Genomic DNA, 23,936 nt, shown 5'->3' with positions numbered 1-23,936 from the left:
GGGTGGCAAGTTCATGATCTGCAGGGTAGGCTGGCAGGCTGGAGACCCAGGGAAGAGCCAATGTTGTAGTTCAAGTTTGAAGGACATTTGTTGGTAGAATTCCCTCTTCTGGCGAGGTCAACCTTTGTCTATTAAGGCCTTTAACTGATTGGATAGGGGCAACTCACATTAGGGAGGGTAATTTGTCCTACAAAAAGCCTACTGATAAAAATGTTAATCTTATTTTAAAAATACCTTTGCAAAAATATCCATAATAATATTTTACTAAATATCTAGGTATTGAGGTCTAGACAAGTTAATACAAAATTAACCATCATACCACTCTTACAAAATGTTATTTAATTTTTTCTATGCAATATTTTAGGCATATGGGAAAAACATATAGTGGCTAGTTTTCAAAGATGGCCACCCAGTGAATCACATCTCCCAGTATTTACAGCTCTGCGTAGCCTCAGCACAGATCTGGTTTGGCCCCGTAACTGGCTTTGACCAACAGAATGATGTTCTGTGACTTTCAGGGTTTGGTCGTAAGAAGTCTTCAGCTTCAGCCTGAGTGTTGAAATGTTTGCTTTGGGAAAGCCAGCTAGCATTTAACTTCCTACCGTGAGACCATGATGTTGTGAGGAAATCCAAGCTGGCTAAGAAAGGAGGACATAGAGAGAGGGAGAGGGAAAAGGAGAGAGAAATATCCAGCCAACTCCTCCTCCCCGGTTGTCCTAGATAATCCCAGCTGAGGAGCCAGTCATGTGAAGCATTAAGTTATCTTTGATGTCTAGCTCAGTAGACTTTCAGATGACACCAGCCTCAGCCACCACCTAACTGCAATGAGGAAAGGGACCTCCAGGAAGAACCACCAGATGAGCCCAGTCAGACTCTGATTATTGTGAGAGAGCATCATAAATTGTTGTTTTAAGCCAGCAAGTACTGTAGTGCTTTGTTACACAACAATAGATGATTAGAAAAATACAAAAATAAAATAAAATGAACACTCAAGTCCCTACCACAAGATTTAGCAAATCTTAACATCTTATCATATTTGCTTCAGATTCTTTTTTTTTCCTGAGGCTCTCACTCTGTCTTCCCTGGTTAGAGTGGAGTGGCATCATCATAGCTCACAGCAACCTCAAAATCCTGGGCTCAATTAATCCTTCTGCCTCACCCTCCCAAGGACCTGGGACTATAGGTGCATGCCACCACGCCCAGCTAATTTTTTCTATTTTTTGTAGAGATGGGGTTTCGATCTTGCTCAGTCTGGTCTCCAACTCCTGAGCTCAAGTAATCCACCTGTCTTAGCCTCCAAGAATGCTGGGATTACAGGCATGAGCCACCACACCCACCCTGCTTCAGATTTTTTAAAATTTAAATAAAGCAGTACATAAATAGTTGAAAATGTCAATGTTTCTCTCTCTTATTTCATTCCTTTCTTTCTCTCCACAGATACCCACTCTCCTGAATTTGTTGTTTATTTTTTGGTGCAGATTTGTTCATATGGCTACACATATAGCTATGAACAATGCACAATGTTACATTTCATGTTTTGAATTTTGCATGAATAATATTTTACTGAAGGTATTTTTCTGCCTCTTGTTTATTCTTGACATATGTCTATATTGATCCATATATCTCCTACTATAATAGTTGACTTTCCAAATTTCATATGTAGGGAAGATTCAGGTAAGATATAAGTATTGTGGTATTATGGAATGTTTACTCCAATGCAATCTGTTAAATGCTCCCAGATTAGAGAAGAGAGCTCCTGTACAATGTTGGTGGGAATGTAAATTGGTACAACCATTATGGAAAACAGTATGGTGGTTCCTCAAAAAATTAAAAGTCGCACTACCATGTGACCTAGCAATCCTTCTGCTGGGGACATGCCAAAGGAAATGAAGTCAGCATCTTGTAGCGATATCTGAGCTCCAATGTTAATTGCAGCATTATTCACAATAGTCAAGATGTGAAAACAATTTCTGTGTGTCCATCAATGGATGAGTGGATAAAATTGTGAGATATATAATGGAAGATAATTAAGCTTAAAAAAGGAGATACTGCCATTTGCAACAACATGGACGAATCTGGAGGACATTGTGCTAAATGAAATGTCAGACGCAGAAAGACAAATATTAAATGATCTCATTTATTTGTGGAATCAGAATAAGTCAAATACATAGAAACAGTGGAGCAGTGGTTGACAAGGGCGGGAAAGGGAGGAGGAGGAAATGGGGAGGTTCAATTGTACAAACTTGCAGTTACGTACAATGAGTAAGTTTAGAGATTAATGTACAGCATGAGGATTATAGTTAATAATATCGTGTGGTATACTGAACATTTATTTGTTAAGAGAGTAGATTTTGGGTGCTTTTACCATACACTAGAAAAGAAAACTATGTTACGTGATGGATATGTTAATTTGTTTGACTGTAGTAATAATTTCATTCTCTCTCTATATATATATTAAAACATCATGTTGTATACCTTAAGTACATACAATAAAAAAAGAATGGAGATAAAAATCTATAAGTAGACAATGATGACAGGCTGGTGTAGAGGTAACGTTTCAGTGGAAACATTGTTTTAATACAAATTTAAAAAGGCATAACTAGAGAGCATCAAATCGATTCTTCTCACCTGGGACAGAAAAATGCATTAACATAAAATTGTCAATAGCTTCTAAATTCTTGGAACTAAAATGTTTTAAACTGAATCTATATCCACAAGTCTTCAGAATTTAAAGCAGTAACTCATGTCATTACCCTCCCCAACTGGTTACAACTGGCTCAATATTTACCAGAAAAAAAATAGTGGAAAGAAAGAGGAACAGGTTGAACCTTTTCAAATTATTTACTTCCTCACCACTCAAAAATTCTGTGTACCAAGCTTATTGGACATTTGATAAATTGACAATAAATGGGGCAGAGTACCCACAAAAGAGACAAGATCTACATAATAGTCTATAGACACTGGCAGTAGATAAGCTTATAAAATGGGATAGAGATGTTTATCACACATTAGTTACAAATAACTGTCCAACTGGTTGGTTGGGTATTCTAGTATAGGTGTCATCTTTTATATTAAAACATTAGTTCAAACTATAGTTGCCCATAGTCTTTGAGAATTTGATGAGTTATGAACAGTTTCACAGAAAAATACACATGCTTACACGAATACAAGATTTTGTATTCATTTTCAGGGCATTTCATAGGCATTGTGGACCCTGAAGCGTCCATCCTAAAATGTTAGTAGTGGGGCAATCTGTATTATTTGCATCCCACTATATCAGAAGTAAACCCACTTATTAAATTTACAAAATGTGACTGGCTTAACATCACAATATTTGAAGGTACTGTTCTTGGGCCCAATTCACATTCTACTAAACATAGTGATCAAAGACTTAATTTTAAAGAAGGAAGGTATGGATACAATTTTAACATCTCATATTTCTGTGCAACTATATAGGCAAGAAGAGGAATGTACAATCCTGAGCCATCATGAACAGTGGTTTACATGGAAAACAACAGCATATTTAATGATACTTTTAACTTAAGGTAAACTATAATTTTTTTGAAATGTTGGACTTTTTAAAAAACTCATATTGACAGGCAATTTTTTTTCTTAAGATTTCAGACAGTAAAACCTAACATATCACAAGTAATACAAAGGTAGTATATAAATGAAAGGCTGTGAAATAAAATTAAATGAGATATAAATGTCTTTAGTATTTTTTCAGCTAAACTTAAACATTATAAACCATTTAACAAAAATATAATTGGAAGTAGCTACCCAGAAAGAAGGAATGTTCTTTTTATTTGAATGGATTAGTTTCACATATCTAAAATTTGAATTTTAGAGATATTTATCTTTAACAGCAAAGAACTTCTTTTTCCCAAGGCCATTATTTTTGGTTATTTATTTTTTAATATGTACATTTTAAAGTGGAAATTGTAAGGAAAAGTAGTTCAGAAAATAGTAATTTAGGCTTTAGAAAGTATACAAAAGTATTAAGATTGGAGAAATAATATATGATGTGATATGATATTTTATAAGATTGTACATGGAGAATCTATGTAGGTAAATGCTTTCATGGCATAATTGGAGGATACACTGACTGGTACTTCAATTATTTTTCCCAAAACAGAGAGCTTGAATTTCATACAAATTAATACGATGGAGCTAGGAGAAAGCAATTCATTGACTTGTTTAATGGTTCATTCAATAATTATTTATTGACATACTATGTGCAAGGCACCCTAAGGAGAGAGAAAATAAACACAGATGAATAAAAGCTACCCAGCCCAGGCCCCCAAGGATATCACAGTCTGCAAGAGAAGAATAATATAGGCGGAATCAGGATGAAGGATAAGCAAGTTCCATGAAGGAAGCAACACAGCATGCAGTTTCACGAGGGCACATAGCCCTGGCCATCGCACGCTAAGCACACTTTTGTCTTACCCTTGGGAAGAAAACTTTAATCAGGAGATTGAAACAAACAAAAAAACAAATCCCCTCTCTAACATGTTTCTGTATTATATCAGTCCTGCAGTCATCAGAATTTGAAGGAACATCCAAGTTCTAAATAGAACATAATAACTGGCATCCGGTTCCAGGGATCTAACATTATGGAAATTACTTAGGTCATTGATCCATCCTATGAAAATTGCCGCAGGCATCACTATTGATGTGAAAGGCACTTTTCTCCCTTGAACCCAGCCAGTAATTAATGTTTTTAAAAAGCCTATTGGAAATGCTTATCTGTGTTCAATAAAACAAAGGTAGAGTGCTTAGTGTTCCTTTTCAAGTCATAAGTGAACTAACACTTGTTCCCGTTCATTTAAATGTATAATTTATGTAACCCCCACATACGTTTTTTCGTTCCCTCTCCCCTCCTCCCTCTCCCCAGCCACCCTCTTTTCCTCCCTAAAGTGACCAACCTCCGCAAGTCCGTCCACTCTACTCTGGGGGACAAGAGTGTGGCGAGAAGTGACAGGGACTCGACCAGAGGTCGCTCCTCCCCAGGAAAGGACGGGAGGGCGCGCGCGTCGCCGGGGGCGGGCGGGGTACAGAAACTGGGTGTCCTCGGACCGGCGGCTCAGCAAACGCGGTGACTTCGGAGCGAGGCTCGAGTCCACCTCCTGGCAGTTCGGCGAGAGTCGGTCCCGCGAGCTGAGAACCCCGTTACCAGGCGGAACCTTCTTCCCGCAGCCGTCCCCCTCCCCCTCCCCCGCACCCCCACAGGGTCCCGGTGGCCGTTTCTGCCGAACTTGAACCCGGGTCCGCGCCCCCGTCCCCGCCGCCCGCCCTCCTCCACCTGCCGCGCCGGCGACGGGCACAAACAGGTCTCCGGCGACCGACGCGCGAGCAGCCCCATTGGCTGGAGCGAGTCCCGGCGGAGGGAGGGGACCCGGCGCGGCCGTGGGCCGGGACTCGCTCGCGTGGGGGCCGCGGCGTGCGGGCGGGAGCCGGGGCGCCAGACCCGGGTCCGCGTCCCCGGAGTCGCGGGCGGAGCAAACTTGCCCGGCCCCGCGGGGCAGGCGCGCGCGGAGCCCGGGCGGGAACGGGTGCGGCGCGGTCCCCACGGCCGGGGACGCCCCGGGCGGCGCGAGCACGGAGGGGGCGAGCCGGGCGGGTCCCGCCTCCCCGGCCCCGCGCACACGCCCACCGCGGCCCGGGCTGCGCGGCGAGCGAGCGAGTGTGCGCACCGCGGAGCCGCTCTGCCCCGCTCGCTCCCTGCCCCGGGCGTCTCGAGAGCCTGGACGCGGGAACAGGCTTGAAGTATGGCATGTTGCAGAGATGGCTTCTGCCAAGAAGGTTCCCGCGATCGCGCTGGCCTCCGGGCTCAGCGTCGCCCTCCTGCAGTTCCTGTGCCTGGCGGCTTGGTGAGTCCTCGGGGGGCTGGGCGGGGGGGCAGGGGAGAAGTGGCCGGCTCCCGGCCCCCCAGACCACCCGCTTCCTGTCGCGGCTGTAAGATCAGGGGCCCCAAGCCGGCCTTTTCCGTGACCGCGTAGACGCGGACGGCACGAGGGGCACCGGGCGCAAGAAGCGTGCGGGTCCTGGGGTGCGTGTGCGCGGGGTGCGCTCCTCCTGGCCGTTCCTGCCTTTCCCTTCCCAGCGCCCGGCCCTGCCTCCGTCGGCTTAGGGGCAAGCGGCTCTCTCCCTAGAAGACCTGTTTCCACCTGTCCTCTGAACGGTTCTTAAAATAATCTCCTCCGCCCCCGTTTTATGCGCTTGCAGTTTAAACGAATCCCCAGGACAGAACCAAAAGGAGGAGAAATTGTGCCCAGAAAATTTCACCCGCATCCTGGACAGTTTGCTCGATGGTTATGACAACAGGCTGCGTCCTGGATTTGGGGGTATGAACGATTTCAAACGCGCAAATGTGTCCTGTCTGTCCCTCTCTCGGTCTGCCTGTCTGTCTGTCTGGGGGAATATCGTTAGGTATGCCTCGCGTGCAAAAATGAAGATATTCTCTCCCTCCCTCCCTCCTTTCCTCCCTCTCTGTCCCTCCCTCCTTCCCTCCCTCTCTCCCTCCCTCCCTCCCTCCCTCTCTCCCTCTCTCTCTCCCTCTCCCCCCCACCCCTCCTCTCTCGGTGACACTGTGACAAGAATGCCGCCCCCACCCGTACTTTCCCATCTCCCCGCCCCCTCAGAAGCTTGGCTTCTCCCCCACACTAATTACCTCCCGGGACCTGACTGCTGGGTGGGGGAGGTTGGAGGGGAAGAGTCAAAAATGGGAACTCGGGGCGCAGTCGCCTGGCCTCGCTGCGCCCGGTGACGGAGTTTCCTGGCCACTTCCTCGGAGCAGGTTGCTCTAGAGGCAGCTGAACCAAAGTCCCCTGTCCTCCCACGTGTCCGTTCCTCTGCCGAAACCTGGGCCGGTGTTCTACCTAGGACAGGAATCTGGGGCACGGAGCTGCCTGCTGTGCTGGAGAACCCAGTCCTTGCCTTCTCTCTTCTGCAGTGGGGTGGTTCTCCACGGGAGGTGGCGTTTGCCTTCCTCCTAGGACTTGGGAGTCAGAGAGATTTCAGCTTTCTTTCTCCAACAAAATAGTTATAAAGGGCTTAGTAGAGGCAGATCCACGAACAGTCCTGTGGTTCTTTTTCATAGTCATGTTCTCTTGGCATATAAAATGAGCATCTATGTGGCAAGCTTTGTGCTACCCACTAGGTAGGTTCACAGAAATCTTACGATATGATTTTTAACCTCAAACAGCTTCTCAGTACAATTCAGTGAGGACAAGTGACTTGCTAGGGTCCCACTCATGGGACTGGCCCACATCTTCTGACCTCGAAGTCCCTGTTCTTTCCAATACACGTGCTAGTTACCCTTCAGCAAGTGAGTTGAACAAGACAAAGATTCTATTTTCAAGGAACGAATTATATTCTCGTAGTGGTAACCATAATAATCACAACTAACATTGTGTTTATTTAATTAATTTTTCACATATACCCCGCATTTGACAGGCATCACTCTGGTGAACCCTCACCCCTGCCCTAAAAGAAAGCCATCAGTAACTTCATTTTGCAATGAAGAACTTGACACTTGGATAGTTTAAGCAATTGGTCCAAGTTCACAGATTGTAAGGGGCAGGGGAAGGATGTGAACCCAAGTCAGGTTGTGTATTTAAAAGACAGAGCTGTGCAGACTGGGATGGTATCAGCTACTATGTGATGGGTATCGAATATCAAAAGCACAGAGGAGCTTCATGCTTCCTATGGAGGGTGCTTAGGAGCTGCGGTGTTGGACGATGGAGAGCGTGAGAGTGGGGAGCAGGACAGCATTAGATACCAGGTAGGAGGAGTGTGGGCCCAGATTGGAATCGTTGGAGATAAAATAGCGTTGGATGGAGTAGAGCGAGATGATTCTTTGGAGTCTGTCTAGTCTTGTTCTTCTCATTTAACATATGAGGACTCTCAGGGGAAAGTGGTTGGTGCAGGGGCACACAGCATGGCAATGATGGGCTGTCATCAGGTCTTCTGAAGACCAAACCGTTTTTTTTTCCTAGATTTTACTGAGAAGGTGATGGGAAGCCATTCATTGAGGGCATTAATTCAGTATTTGCGTGTTGACAGTGATAGGGAAGGATGGAAGTTTCTCCTGGCTCTTTTCACGTTGCCTCTCCAGGGATGGGTTGCCTGCACCGCGTTTGCCTCCGTGCACATCTGAAAAGAGCCTTCGTTACAGAAGTGAATCACTTGTCAATGCACGATCCTTCCTAAATGACTGGGAAATTATAACTTTAGATCAAAAATAGTCTTGTGGAGAATGTTTCAGATGATGCGGTACCATTTAAGACTGTATCATATCAATAAAACAGGATTTCATCTGCCCGTAAAGGTTTTAAACTTGACATTTCAAGGGAGGAAAAAAGAAATAACCCAAGTATCAAATCACATGTAGTTTAAATATTCATTAGAGAATTGATGTGCCCGAACATAAATGAAAGTGAAAAGTTATAACTTAAACTATACGGTTTTATTATTAGACATTGAAAGTTAAAATAATATATGCCCAGCTGGTTATAGTACAAGTTATAACTCAAAAGGAAGATGAGATCTATTGTAGATGGATCCTTCTTACTACCTGCTCTTTTCCAAACAATATATAGACAATAAAATAAGTGAAAACTTTCCACGTAAGCTGTGACTGGGTTTTGCTTAACTGCAATACTGCTAAATGTCTCAAGGGCACTGTTTATCATCTTAGTTGGCACTGCCGAATGATCTGCATTCCCCACCTGGAGATACCTTTGTGGCTTTATGGGAAGGCATTGAATTCAGTTGATTTTAAGGAGTTAACTAATTATTTAGACATTTACCATATAGCATAATGTGTTTTTTTGTTATTGTTTTTTTTCTCTACTCATAAATATTTGTGGTAGATGTGATTCATTTTTTTAGAAGTGGGTCATTCTCTGTAAATGCGTAGCATTCCAAATGTGACAGAGGAATAGTAATTCTCACCTGCAGAAAATGTGTTATCTGTTTACATGAAGTTGTAAATGTGTAACCACTGAAAATAATGAGAAAACTCATTGTTGGCACAGACTCTTAGATGCCTCAAGTTTGATCCCTTCTGTGACATTTTATACTTTGTGGAAAGTTTGGCATTTTAAAAATGAAATGAAAACAATCCAGATTTTGACCAGTACGCCATAAATATGTATAAATATGGCTTTACTTCCTGGTTCCTTTAATCCTACTTCTGCTCTTTGCAGAGCATTTATTTTATATCTGTTTATACAACTTTGCTGTGTTCCATTTAAAATAAAGCTAAAAGCAAAGATTTGAATTGAAATTGGATGGTTTGTGATTGCTCAGTAGGCCAGGCAGGGGTTGAAATAGATTTGGGAACTAAATTACATATTTTTAACTCAGCAGCACAGCTTGTGATAGGGAAATAAAAGGAACTGAAATGGTTCTCTCTTTTTTTTTTCATCCCTCTAGGATCTCCTCTCCCTTGTCTCCTGCATTCTCCCATTGGAGAAGAAAAGGGGACAAGGTGAGGAGAGGAGGAAGGCATGTTGAGAGAAGCTGGCTTGGGCCTTCTGAAGGGGTGTAGTTTTTCCGTCTCTGACGAATCAGTTGCTGTCATTCTAAAGTAGCTTGCACCTGCTCCTATTTAATAAGTGGCACACAAGTGAGCCCTCCCACAAGGGAGCTAGAAAATAATCCTGCTTGTTCTTGCCCACTTTCAATAGTGTTATGTGCCTTCTTAAAAACGCATAGCTAAGGTATGGACTAACCACCAGGAGGTAGTTTAGGAAGCCTGTCCTTACCCATTTTCTATTTATTGGAGGGTTACACAGCCTTTATTGCATGTCAATCTTTTGAGCCACACGATCTGGAATAATAAATATTCCAAATATAGACGATTGCCTTGAATTGCCTCCCATAACCCCTCTAAAGTGAGAATGAAGCATTCGAGTCAATTTTGTAAGATTGTTCACTAACGTAGTAGGACTTCACATTAGTGGAGTCCTCCGTGGTGTTGAGCACATTCTCACATTACATCATTTACTAAGATTATCACAAAATGCAAAGGAGTAAGCAGAGCAGGCCTCATTCCTCTGTTAGAGAAGAGGCCGAGAATAGTCCCGATGAACTATCCAAGAGCCCTGCAAGCTAGGGATGGATAAGGTCGCAACTCACACCCCGACCTTTAAACCCTTAATCAGGCAGCTGGTCTGTTGCTATGTCTACTGCTGAGGCTTTCTTGCATCACCCTGTTTGCAAAGAGGCAAATTTTCCTGAATATATCTCCTTGTTAATAAGCAAAGTAGGCCTTTAAAATAAGCAAAACTACATTTCCCTTAAAGGAGTGAAATAACTATTATTCTAAACGTTTTATAACGTTTTAAAATGGTGAAGGAAACATGGAAAATTGTGTACATTTGTGTTAAGTTGGGATATTTTTCCCAGACAAATCAAATTGTCCTTGCAATGTTTTCCAAAGATCTGTATCTCAGTTTAAATATTAAATTTATGTGTCATTTGCTAGCTTTATTAATTGAATGTCAGCAGAGGATATGTTTTGAAAACTCTATAGATGAACACTTCAAGTCCACAGGGCAACGTGGAGGTAGAGCTTCATCCTCTTCTAATTTGTCCCATCCATCCATTCATTCATTTGTTAAACCAACGTGTATCAAGAGACCACTATGTGTCAGGAACAATGTTAGTTTGTGAAGATATAATTCTGATCTGACACAGGCCCTCATAGATTTTATAGTGGTGCAGAGAGTTAAAAGTAACAAATAAGCAAATAATTAAATGAAAATGCTATGGGACAAACTCATTGCATGCTAAGAGACAGAAAATGTTTGGTGAGGGTTCCATGTCAGATTCAATGAACAAGGATGTCTTCCAAGCTGAGACCCAAGGTTGCCAGGCTTGGAAAGGGTGAGAGAAAAGTTATTCTCAGGCAGAACAATAAAAGCAGGTACAAAAGTCTGAAGGTAGATGATAGGTTAGTATGATTCAGGCAGTGAGGGGCGTGTGCCTGCAGCAAGAAAGCAAGAGGAAGGATGTCACAGGATTGGGCCGGGATGGTAAGCAGAGGCCGGGCCATGCAAGCCTTTGGGGATCCTGTAAAGAAACCTGGATTATTCTCTTAGTGAATCTGGTGGGCATTGGCATTTTCTAAATTGTAGGGAATGGCACGGTATGACTTAGCTTGTAGTATGTGTATCTGCTCGCTGCATGAAGAAAGGCTTCGGAAAGGAAATGGGGCAATATTGCAAGCACGGAGACCAGGGCAGAAGCCCACCCTTCCTTCCCTTCCTCCCTCCCTCCCTGCCTCCCTGCCTCCCTCCTTCCTTCCTTGCTTCCTTTCTTTCTTTTCTTTCTTTCTTCTTTTTATTAAGTTGATGTCTGCTTGGATTAAGGTGGTAGATGTAGTAGAGATGGATAAAAGTGGGATTTTTTTTTTTTTGGAAGTTAAATTTGACAAAGAATTGATGATTGCCTTGATGTGGATGGTTAAAAAAAGGGAAAAATAAAAAAAAATGAGTCCTTGATTTCTATTTTGAGAACCTGGGCAAGGGTGGTATTATTTAAAGTTACTGAGGACTGCACAATTCCCTGCTCTCATGAGCTCAGGCTTTAGTGGAAGAGAGAGAAAATAACAGAAATAAGTAAAATGCAGAGTGTGCCAGATGTCGATTAACTGCTATGGAGTAATATAATGCGGGGAAGGAGGTCGCAGTTTTCACTAGGGTACTTAGGGGGGACTTCATTAGGAACATAATATTTGAAAGCTTGTCATAAGTGTGGGTAAGAGCCTAAGCCACTGTTGGTTGGGGTCTTCTGGGCAGGAGGAACTCGAAGTGCAAACTTGCTAAGCAGGAAAGTCAGTGTGGCTGCAGTGAAGTTTAGCAGGGCTGAAGAAGGGGTCAGTGTGATAAGAGGTATAAGAAGGGGTCAGTGTGATAAAAGGACAAGGTTGTGTAAAGCTTTGCAGGCTGGTAAGGACTTTGCTTTTACTCAGAGTCAAATCAGAAGTGTTTGGAAAGATTTTAGCAGGGGCAAGAGCTGAACTGATTAATTTTAAAAGACCCACCTCGGCTGCTGTGTTGAGAATGGGCGGTCAGAGGCCGGGGCAGATGCAGAGAGGTTTTCCACAATAAACCAGGCAAGAGATGCTGGACACTTTGACCAAGCTGGTGGCAGAGAAGTTTGTCAAGTTATAAGAAATCGTTGGCTTCTGGCTATTTGTTTGAACTTAAAGTCAACCGATGACTGCTAAAATGTGGGATGTGAATGAAAGGGAGGTGTCAATGCCGACTATAAAGTTTTTGACTTGAACACCTGGAAAAATGGAGATGCCAAGGCTATGGCAGACGCAGACGAGGGGCATGGATACACCATTTGCGTGTGAGTGTGGTACGTCTGAGATGGCTTTTAGATACCAGGTAGAGATGAGCTCGGGATTCTGGATGATCGGTATGTCAACATACGTGGTATTTAAAGCCACAAGACTAAAGAGATTACCAGGGGATTAAAGGTGGTAGAGAAGACACACAAATATTGAGTGCTGAGATCTCCAATGTTAAGAAGTGGGGAGAGAGGAGGAGGGATTTCTGTCCCACAAAGACGGAAGTAGCAGAAAAAGCAAGGGAGTATGTGTAAGTAAAGTAAAAGATGTTAAGGAAGGAAGGATAGAAGGAAGGAAGGAAGGGAGGGAGGGAGGAAGGAAGGAAGAGAAAGAAAAGAAAAGAACAGAAAAGAAAAGAAAGGAGTATTTCAAAGAGGAGGAGGGATTGATTAATTAAGTCAAATGCTCCTGACAGATCAAAAAAGATAAGGACTTTAATTTGACCACCTGATTTAGCAATGACTTTGGTAAGAGCAATGTTCCGGTGACATGATGGATGTGGAAGTCTGATGGGGTATGTTTGGGAGAGATTGGGAGAAACTTTTTTCTGAGCATTTGTACAAGGGAAGAAGAGAAATGGGATGGTAGATGGAAGGAAGTCAAATCAAGAAAGCATGTTTAAAAATGGGAGAAATAAAATTACTTTTCAAGTTGGTGAGAACAATGCTACAGGCAAGGAAGAACCGATAGTATTGCCAAAAGGAAGTGTGGATCCTGATCATGAAACCAGATTATGGTGGATGATGGAGTCGACAGGAAGGGAAGAATTAGAGGCAGTGTGTATAGTTTCTTTTCAGAAGTTTAAATACAAAAGGGAAGAGAAAGAGGGAAGGTTGCATTTTTTTAAAGAATAGACTGTATCATGTTTGTGAACTACTGGGCATAATCTAGTAGAGGAAAATTAAGTATTAGAATGGAGGAAAGAGATAACTGAAGGAAAGATGCCCTTGAGAAAACAAGAGAAGATGGAATCTAAAACACAAATTTACTTTCTTATGCTATTGGTTTATCAAAAAAAAAGAAAAAAAAATGCACTGATACTATCATATAGGTTACATTTTCTTTAGGGTAAGGATGTGCAAAACACATTTGGTATTTCCTGAAATAGGTACTGTAAAACCTAGATCATAGAATATTAGTAAATTGGTGGATGTTTAAGGAATACTTCACTGGGTTGTTAGATTACTTTTATCGTAGATGAGAAAGTCATCAGCTTGCCTCTGTGTATCATTAAACGTCACTGCTGTATACTCTAGGCTTTTAAATGTATTTCTTCTAATAAACCTCAGGTACACAGAATTGAATTCTAGATTATTAATCCTTGGTTTATGACACACTCTCATTATTGGCCCAAGCATAACCTTCTTTTTATACATCCATCTATTCATTCATTTATTAAACTATAATAAACACACTTAGTTAAACCAAAAAGTACAGGACCTTGACAACAACTTTTATTCTGCTATGTGGTCTTCCCCATCCTATCTTCCTGTCTTCCTCACCCAGATCAACCACCATTCTGAGTTCTTTCAAAATTATTTTTTAGCTTTTCCTTGAATGTTATTTTAGGTCATCTTTGTTTTTTAAAATATATTTAAAATATTTAATTGTTTTGAACTTGCTATATATAATCCGTTGATGCTTTTTAACTTAATTATGTATTGCTAAGATTCATTCTTATTGTTGCATGTTGCTATAGATCATTCATTTTGACTGTTATGTGATATTCCCATTGCATAGGAATCAGCTTATTCATCTGCTCTGTTGGCAGCAGACTTTTTGCTTGTTTCCAAGATTGTGGTGCTGTGAATATCCTGGCCCAAATTTCCTGCTGTAAATGTGCAAGAGGGTTTTTTTGCATATATATCAAGGAATAAATTTTTCTAGATCTTAGTGTAAGTAGGAGTACAGCTTGACAAGATTATGCCAAAGTATTTTTCGTGGTGAGTTTACAAAACCAAACTCTGGTATAAAATTTATAATGAACATGAGATTCAGGGTGCACATACCCTCTTTAACAATGAGGATACACACACACATGTATTAATATATATATAGAAAGAGAATATATAAAATTGGTATTTCTCAAAATGGTATTGTATTGTGAAATGATTTGACATTGTTATGTCTATTATGCTCTAATATGGTTGAGCATTTTTCAAATCATTATTGACTACAAGAATTTCCTTTCTGTGAATTGTTTTCATCTTTTGCCCATAATTTATTATTTCTATTGTTATTTATCCTTTTCTTATTGATTTGATGGCTTTAATTATTTACAAAGTAGACTAGGATTGATGGAAAGATTATGTAATACAAGAGGCTCTAATCTTTAATGGTTTCTAAATTGAAGAAGCATCTAGAATTCCGTAGTTTTCTGCTTTCTTAGTGATATTAATAGATATCTTTGGTCTTTGTTTAATATTCAGGAAGTCTAGTATTTCTATATTTGTAAATGACAAAGCAAAATTAGAGATTTCTTTATATATTTCACTTAAGATTCCTTGCTGTTATTGTTGTACCTCTTAAGTACTTTAAGTCTCTTCATTTTCAGAGATACACCACTAGGGTTGTGTAAGATGTAGGTGGATGCCTGATGTAGGTGGATGGAAAATTAGAAATATTTCCTTAAGTGCATAGCTGGGGAGGAAACGTGGAAAACAAGGATTGACTAGTTTCAAGATCAGCAAAACACCTTAGGTCTTTCTTATGTAACAGCAAATTGTACAACGTTATTGGAGATGAAATTGAAAAGTGATACCATGCTTTAACTAGGTCTATACTGCTAAAGTAAACAGTGGAAAATCATCTGATACATTGTTAATTATCTTTCCACTTTCCCAGCAAGTTAGATTCATTAACTAAATGGGAGTACTTTCCTGAATTTGATCTTGCTGGTCTTGGCTCTTTCTTTCAAAGACTGTTGAAAATCATCTTGTTTGCCTTACAGAATGTCATCATATTTGGGGGATTAAAAACCATTTCTCTATTACCAAAGTAATAGATGTCTTTGATGTCACACAAAGCCTATAAAAGATGTCTTTGATGTTACACCAATGCATATAAAATTATGGGGAAAACTTCCAAGTTCAAAATTATGTGGTTTCTATGTAATTATGCTTTTAGTAAGGTTGATTTGAACATTTTAAACAGTAGTATTAGAGGAAGCGTCTCTAAGAATTGTTCTTAATTGAATAGTGGCCATTATTCATTGGCAACTGATTTATCAGAAACCTTCTACATTTAAGGCCCGAGATTGGTTCTGGGAGAGGATACAAATATAAATTAGACATAGTTTCTGATTTATTTGAGAAATATTTTTAGCTTAACTGTTGTAGCAAATGAATCACATTATTGTTTCCTTTTGAGGGGTTTTAAAATCACCATTGGGATGATATTAGGATCACAGTGAAGCACGTAGTTACTCAGCACCTAATAGGTGCAAAGCACTATACTAGTTTGGGACTTCAAAAAGGATTAAGGTTTTGTGTTTGCCATTAAAGGTAAAAGGACAGACTCAGGTAGGTTGTAATAAGAAAAAAAGTAAAGCCATAAAAAATGCTACAGGAACATACTTCATCAACTTCTCATGAACAAAATAGGAGATGTAGGTATAGCATGTTGTATACCAGATATAAAATTCCATATTGCTTAAGTAATTGATTATTGATTTATTATTTTATGACATAATACAGTGTGGTAAAGCTAGAACTCACTTTGGAGATCAATACAAGGGAGTTAGAATTCTGGCTCTGGTATACAGTATTGAACTTCTCTCTGTGAGCTCGGGGGTTAAATCCATAAAAGTTCCATGATAATAGCACTTTTGGGGGATATCGTGAAGGTTAAATGAAATACCACGTGGGAAGAGCCTAGTAGCTTGCTTAGCACGTAATAGACCTTCAATAAATAGTAAGTATTATATCTGTTTATTGTTCTTTGGAAAATACCCACCCCCTGTTAGCAGTTATGCATATACCTCCTTTATCTGTCCCTCGTCCATCCCCACTGCTGTGTCCCTAGTTCAGACCACTGTCCCCATCTCCCAGCTGGGCCAGTATAGCAGCCTCTTACAAGAGCCTTTCTTCTACTCTTGCCTCACTGTAATTTATTGTCCATATAACTGCCACAGTGGTTTTGCAAATATATGTATATATATAATCCAATCATATAATTCCCTTACTTCAAACCCTCAGTGGCCTCCCAGTGATTTGGGGATATAACTCAAACTTCTTGCCACGGTCTACAAGCAAAGGCAGAACTGATGTAAATATCAGAGGAAGTAAACTCCAGGAAAGAACATAGGAAAAATAGTTAACTTCCGTGTTCACTTACAAGGGCTGCTGTAATAAACTATCACAGACTGGGTGGTTTAATCAAAAAGGATGTATTTTTTTCACAATTCCAGAGACATCAAAGTGTTGGCAAGTTTAGTTTCTTCTGAGCCCTCTCTCCTTGGTTTATAGATGGCCGTTTCCTCTCTGTCTTCACATGGTCTTCCCTATGTGTGTGTCTGTGTCCTGATCTCTTCTTATAAGGATACCAGTTATATTGGATTAGGGTCTATGCTAGTGACCTCTTTTTAACTTAATTATCCCTTTAAGATCTATTTTCCGCCTATAATCCTAACACTCTGGGAGGCCAAGGCGGGAGGATCGCTGGAGGTCAGGAGTTCCAGACCAGCCTGAGCAAGAGCAAGACCCCATCTCTACTAAAAAAATAGAAAGAAATTAGCCAGACAATGAAAAATATATAGAAAAAATTAGCTGGGCATGGTGATGCATGCCTGTAGTCCCAGCTACTCAGGAGGCTGAGGCAGTAGGATCGCTTGAGCCCAGAAGTTTGAGGTTGCTGTGAGCTAGGCTGACGCCACGGCACTCTAGCCCGGGCAACAGAGTAAGACTCTGTCTCAAAAAAAAAAAAAAAGATCCTATTTTCAAATATGGTCACATCTGGAGGTATTGAGAGTTAGGACTTCAACATATGAATTTGGAGGAAATACTTTATGCATCTTCCCGTCTTTTACTGGTATTTCTATAAGTTCATTTCCACATCGTTTTAACAACAGTCACCATAACATATATTATAAATATGTTTCTTAAAAGATGCTACTTTTTAGAACACAGACTCCGGAGTAGATGTTTTGTCCCCGGTACCCTGGTTTTCATTCCGGTTTTGTGGCTCTCCTTTCTTATTATTCTCTCTCCCCTTTGCCTTGCGTCAGCCCCACTGGCCTCTTTTCTAGTCTTTGAACACACCGAGCCTGGCTCCTGCCTCTGGCTGTCCCCATTCAGTTCTTTCTGCGAACCGATTCTTCAGCGCTTCCAAGGGCTCGTGCTCAGCCTTGAAGTTTCGGTTTACAAGTCGCTGCTGTGACAAAGCGGCTCAGACCACAAATCCAGAGTAGGCTCGCCAGTCTCTCACTCCCTTACCAACCCATCTTTTTCCTCTTAGAAATGGTAGCATTCGGTCACTTAATTTTATTTTTCACTACTACATTTATACTCCGAGTGACCCGATAGCATGTTAACTCCCGAGGCAGGGGACTGTTTAGCTCGGTGGCATCGGAGCCTAGCACGGAACCTGGCACACAACCCGCACTCACTCAGTGTGTGTGTATTGAATGAGTGTCCCAGTGAAATCTCTCCACCAAACACACGCTTCTAGAATCTTAATCTCAAAGATCCATGCGATCATAAAAGGCAAACACTGAATAACATCACAAACAAGTACTGAGGCCGTAATTCTGAACACAAAACATTTTTCAAGAATCATTGTCTGTTTGCTCTCGTGATAGTTTCCTTGATTAAGAAAGTATCATGTTATGTAAGAATTTGAAAATTCTTGTTATTATCTTGGAATCATTATAACCACAAGAATTAGCATATACCCACACCTTAAAATAAATTTACAAAGAAAAATATTATTGGCCTAATTCCTCCCTCTCCTGAACTCCTCCCACTCTCTTGGAATACCGATGGTATTAGTATTTTATAGGACACAGTGTGGTAAATCCTATTCTAGGAAACAGATGAACGCTGTCAACTAAAGTGAACAGTCTCACCTAGGACCTTGTTAGAAATGCAAACTGGCCCCACCTATGACTAATAATAAATCAACACATTTGCGTGTGAGGTCCAGCAAATTGTACTTTAACAAGCTCTCCAGGTGATTCTGACGTAAAATTTGCGGACCACTGCCCTAAACTGACCTTCAAAGTAACTTTTGATTTCTCAAAAATCTCATGAAATAGTCTAGTTGTCTACACGTAATCAACCTTAATTGTTCTCAATAACTTATCTCCCCTTGCCCTGGTCTGCAGTGACACAGTGTTTCTGCTTGTTAATGCTTTTGCAGTTGCTCTCACGAAGCCAACAGTGATTTCTCCCACTCTTGAACCTGAGTGAAATCGCCGTCTTCTAGGGTTCAACACGCATCACCTGCTTCCTGGATCACCTAACTATTCCTGGAACAATTGGGCTTTAATGAGCTTATTACTACCGTTTTGTTGTCATTTCCAATTTCTCATTCAAATAAAAATTTAATTAACTTTTCTACTTTCCAAAGATGTAGTTTTTTAAAAATTAAAACTCATGATACATCGGCCTTATCTAGACTTTTTCTCTCACTGTACTGCCAAGGGCTATGTTTTCCTTAGGTGCTTATTCAGTAAAGAATTTTCTCATTTTCCCTCAAGCTATCTTTCTTTGTGTGGCTCTACATTCTTTAGAGTAAGAAATATTCGGATTCATTTTTATGAGGATACCTTTAGCAGTAGGGCATTCAGTGACACCAGTGGCTCTTTATCTTTCTTGGCATAAATCCAATTTCCCAATCAACATCCAAGAGTGATTATTTTATCTTGATAGCAGACGTTGCTCTTTCCAGTTATGGAGTATCTAGCCCCTGGCCATACAGTGTTATCAACTATTGTTTAAGGGAATGATGTACAAGGGAGCAACAATTTTTGTAGTTTTATTAGTAGTAAAATCCTGTTTTATCTATAATAATCACTATTATCGTTATTGAACACATTATGTTCTAGACACTGGGACAAGTGATTTACTTATATTATTTCAGTTAATACTCATTAAAATCTTTACCTATGAGGACATGTGACTTGGTCAAGCTCATATAACTAGATGTGAGCACAGAACTTGAACTCCCGAATTCCTGATTTTAAGCATTATGCTAAACTCAGATTGTGTTAAGCCCAGATTGTAATCCTTTGTCAAAAATCTGTGTCACTCATATTGTCATTGTGCTCCCACCTTTCTTTTATCTGCCAAAAGACCTATGTGCTTCTCTGCGAACCAGTCTTCTTCAGACGTTGGAGAGAATCTGAATAATGGCCATTATCAGAAGCAAAGGGAAACTCTCATGGAATGAGTGTTTTCGTGGGAGAGTCACTGTGTTCAGCGTCTTAGTTCAGCAATTTCATTTGATCTCTATCAACATCTTACCCGCTGTGAGCGGTTGCTGCTATTGACGGGTTAAATGACTTGCTCAAGTCGCACAGCTAGTCGGTGGCAGAGCATGAATAGTGTGACTGATGGGGGTTTGTCCTCGATCCCATCACCAGTGGATGGTGTGCCCATTGCTAAAGGTGACAAGAATCATTTTTTAAGTTACTTGCCAGTATCCTCAACTCTCCAAAGACAGATTCCTTACAGACATTAGGGTTTTTCTCCCATTTGCTCTTCTGGCCACTTTTCCTCTTTTTATTAGTTCCCTTCTTCATAGAGACCCATCAGATGATGGACGATAAAAAACCACAAAGGTTAAAAGATTTTGTGTCTCTGCATTGCTTGATGTAACAGTTCCCAGGGCAGATGTGTCTTTGACGAAGCAAGGTTCCTGGTAAGTAATCGGGGTTTCTTTTTGCCCGTAAGTAGACGTTGTTTTCTGGTTTTGTTTTGCCTTGGTCTGTATTTTTTGGTAGAGATTCATTATCTCATTGAAAACTTAAGGTGCTTGCAAAAACATGCTATATCATATCTGTATTTACTCTTTAATTATCAAACCTTCCTAGCCTGTAAAATTGGTAATTATTTTTTCACACTTATTTACTTCATGCTTACTAGGTCCCGTTACAGAAGTGAAAACTGACATATATGTCACCAGCTTTGGACCCGTTTCTGATGTTGAAATGGTAGGTGTTTGGGAAATTTAATCTACCCTTGGAGGTTTGAAGAAAACATGCAGAAGAGAGAGCAGTTAGTATTTATTTTGTTGTCAGTCATACAAAGCTAGGAAGGCAAAGAATGGCCTAATTAAACTTAAAGGTGTTTAAAGAGTAAGACGTTGCATTTGCATTTCATCTGTAACGTTTGAGTATCTGTTGATTTGGCGTCATTCTCAACAAACAGAAGAACTTTCTTATTACTGTTCCCCGTAGCACAACCTTCTGTATAGGTTTTTGTTTTTGTTTTTTCCTTAGGAAATTATTGTGGAGAAAAAAATTAGCAATTATAATTAGTTTGGGTATGTGCTAATTGTATATACTGTATCATAGTCCTAATTGCATTTAATATTTCATGTTGATCCAATCGCTTGTTGCCCACTTTGTTTTCCCTGCCCCTCATGCTTGCTTAAAGAGCTTAGAGTACCATGCACTGGCCAGGAAGAATCTATGCATTCTGTTGTGCTATCTTATATCCAGTACATTTAGTTTGTATGACAAAGAACCTACTTTACTTTTTTCCTTGACTCAAAGCTCCTAAGTAATTTGGAACTCTTGGGTTATTTGAGTAATTTTAAAAAACTTTGTGAAAATAAAATTTATCTTTTACAAATTTTACTTTGTCTTTTCAAAAAAGCCTACAATTTTATGGTTAATTGTACAAGATATTTGTTACACGTTAACTGATTTTTGCTATCTGGTCTGAAGTAAAACAACTGCAATTCGCTAGCGCTGGCAGTTTTATTGAATTATAGTAATTTATTCTTACGTGATTAATACATATGGTATTATCTTTTGAATACAGAAGATGAAGGTGTCAAGATGGACATAACATACTCTAATCGCTGAGAATCTCTTTGCTCCATTAATTTAAGATCATTTCTGTTCCTATTAATTTTTTTAGGGTTGTCTTTCTTATGAGTGGAAAAGAGACTAGAATTTAATGCATTATTTCTGCGTGCCTATGAGTAGTCATTTGTGATTTAAATATATCTCAAACCAATTTCCCCAGGAATACACAATGGATGTGTTCTTCAGACAGACCTGGATTGACAAAAGACTGAAGTACGATGGCCCCATTGAAATTTTGAGACTGAACAATATGATGGTAACAAAAGTGTGGACCCCTGATACTTTCTTCAGGAATGGAAAGAAATCTGTCTCACATAATATGACAGCTCCAAATAAGCTTTTCAGAATTATGAGAAATGGAACTATTTTATACACAATGAGGTAATCATTTTTTTCTTTTTCCTTCTTCCATTTTTATCCTTTGTTCTTTTGTTCCTTTCCTCCCATTCCTCCCTCCCTCCTTTCCTTCCTTCCTGCCTTCTCTTTTTAGAATCTATGACATTATTTTTAAGAAAAGGTTGATTTTATTTAATTGCATTTTTTTCATCATAGACTCACCATAAGTGCAGAGTGTCCCATGAGACTGGTGGATTTTCCCATGGACGGTCACGCGTGCCCTTTGAAATTCGGGAGTTGTAAGTTATAACAGACGTTGTTAGAATTTATGATTACTTCAGTAAGCTGATATATATGTATAATATTTTTCATAGTACAACATTTAAATCATTGTTCATGACAAAAACTGTTGAGGTTTGAATTTTAGGGGAATGTTTATTAACTAATATTTTAAAATAAATAAAACAACCCTCTTTCCCCCCAAAACACCAAAAGCCTACTTATACAGATAGTCTAGGTGGTTTGAGGTCATAATTAATTGGTTGATAATCATTGGTGAAATTTAGGGACCTCTGAACTCTACGTATTGGTGGTGTGACATGGAAAGTACAAATGATACATACATAATCTAACAGTTTCTGTTGCAAGCAGAGTCCTTTATAGCAGGTTTGAGAAAAGTCCAAAGAAAGTTCAGGGCTTCCTGACATGGCATAGGTTAAAATAACAAAAGCAGCATCGCTAATATAAAAGTGGCTGAAACATGACAAAAGCATAGTAAGAGATGTGGTCTGAGATAATATAGTGCCCTATAGACCACATGAAGGAGTTTGGATTCTATCTAAAAGCTACGGGAAGCCTTTGGAAGATTTTACAAAAGGGTATGTCTTTCTTTGATTGACATTTCATAATTTAACTTTTCATTGGAGAATGGGTAGTAGAGAAGCTGGAGTGGAAGAGTTGGAGCAATAGCACAAGTACAGCAAGGAGGGTGGTGGGCTAGACTAGGACAGTACTAGAAGAGAAAGTGTGTGTACATGCGTGTGTTTGGGAGATTTTGTAAAGATGAAGGCAAGAGGATGAGATGAATGGATAGGAAAGAATGTAAGATTCCTTTCCTCAAGCTCCCTTCTCTGAGATGGAAGCAAAATGTGATCGCCTTTCTAAGGTCTGCCTCAAATTTTCAATTCAATCAGAATCTACCAAAAATAGATGCTGGCTTTTACTATCGCTTCAGATTCTTAGTCGCACTGATTGTGAAACTGCTGCCTGCTGTTATCCTCGCTCGCTGCTTAACTTAATGAGACTCGGCAGTCGCCATTCTTTTTATAACCCCCAGTAATCACAATATTCAGTGGCTTCAATAGCTTGAAGCCAGAGCCATTTGTTCACTGACCAATGATTTAATGAGAGAAGAAAGAAACAGAAAAATACATAGAAAGGGTGATCTCACTGGGGCCAGAATTAAAATCCACTTGTGTTGTAATCATTTAAATTTCACCCAAGATAGTTCTTATCTAGAGAAAGTCCTTTCCACCCCCTACTTCCCTCTAGTTCTCATAGAAAACATTCTTCTGTGGGAGCGAGCGTGGTTGGGACTCAGTCAGGGCTCATATGGAATAAAGATATCCCACCTTGGAAGCTGATGCTTTCAGATCGAGGATTCAAAAGAGACACATCATACTCAGCAAGTGAGGATTCTTAAGTACTTTGGAAAGAGGAAAAAACACTATTTAACTCTGTGATTCAGAGGAATGAGAAACCCAGGAGAGAAGACTATTCTAGCAAGGTAGGGTAGCCAAGAAAAGGATAGCTGGTCTAAAATATCATAGACAAGAACACAGTATACAGGGGCTTTAAAGGGTTAATGAAGTGTGAATATATTTCTGGAAATAAATGCTGACACGTAACTGTATAATGCTAAATGACAAGGCAAGCCTTACCATCGCTTTGCAAGGGCGTTTATAAAGATAGTCTTCTTAGCTATCAATTCCTTTTGTAGAATGAAACGGTTCCATCAAAGACCTACTGTGCTCTGGCCATTTTAGGAAGGTTTGGCCGGGGGGTGGGGCGGTAGGGGACACACAGTTTATTTTGGTTCCTTTGAACTTCCTTGTGCATAAGCCAAGCTGTCTGTGCTGGGGACTGGCGGGCCAGCAGCTGGGCTCCATTTGCACTGAAAGCCCAATAATAGCAAAC

At 40.4% G+C, this 23,936-nt stretch overlaps 1 protein-coding gene across 1 annotated transcript in view; it reads left to right on the top strand.

Moving 5' to 3' along the window:
* The first annotated feature begins 5,690 nt into the window (after positions 1-5,690).
* GABRA4 (gamma-aminobutyric acid type A receptor subunit alpha4) overlaps positions 5,691-23,936 on the top strand; it is a 62,125-nt gene continuing 43,879 nt past the window's right edge. Inside the window, exons 1-5 of the mRNA XM_045533091.1 lie at positions 5,691-5,873; positions 6,229-6,347; positions 20,455-20,522; positions 21,565-21,785; positions 21,957-22,039. Of these exons, the coding sequence (XP_045389047.1) occupies positions 5,788-5,873; positions 6,229-6,347; positions 20,455-20,522; positions 21,565-21,785; positions 21,957-22,039 (577 nt within the window). The 5' untranslated portion in view covers positions 5,691-5,787. The remainder of the gene's footprint in view (positions 5,874-6,228; positions 6,348-20,454; positions 20,523-21,564; positions 21,786-21,956; positions 22,040-23,936) is intronic.

The sequence above is a fragment of the Lemur catta genome, chromosome 19 (assembly GCF_020740605.2).
Source record: "Lemur catta isolate mLemCat1 chromosome 19, mLemCat1.pri, whole genome shotgun sequence".
NCBI lineage: Eukaryota > Metazoa > Chordata > Mammalia > Primates > Lemuridae > Lemur > Lemur catta.
Note: the sequence above shows the minus strand (reverse complement) of the source record. Positions and strands in the feature narration are given on the sequence as shown.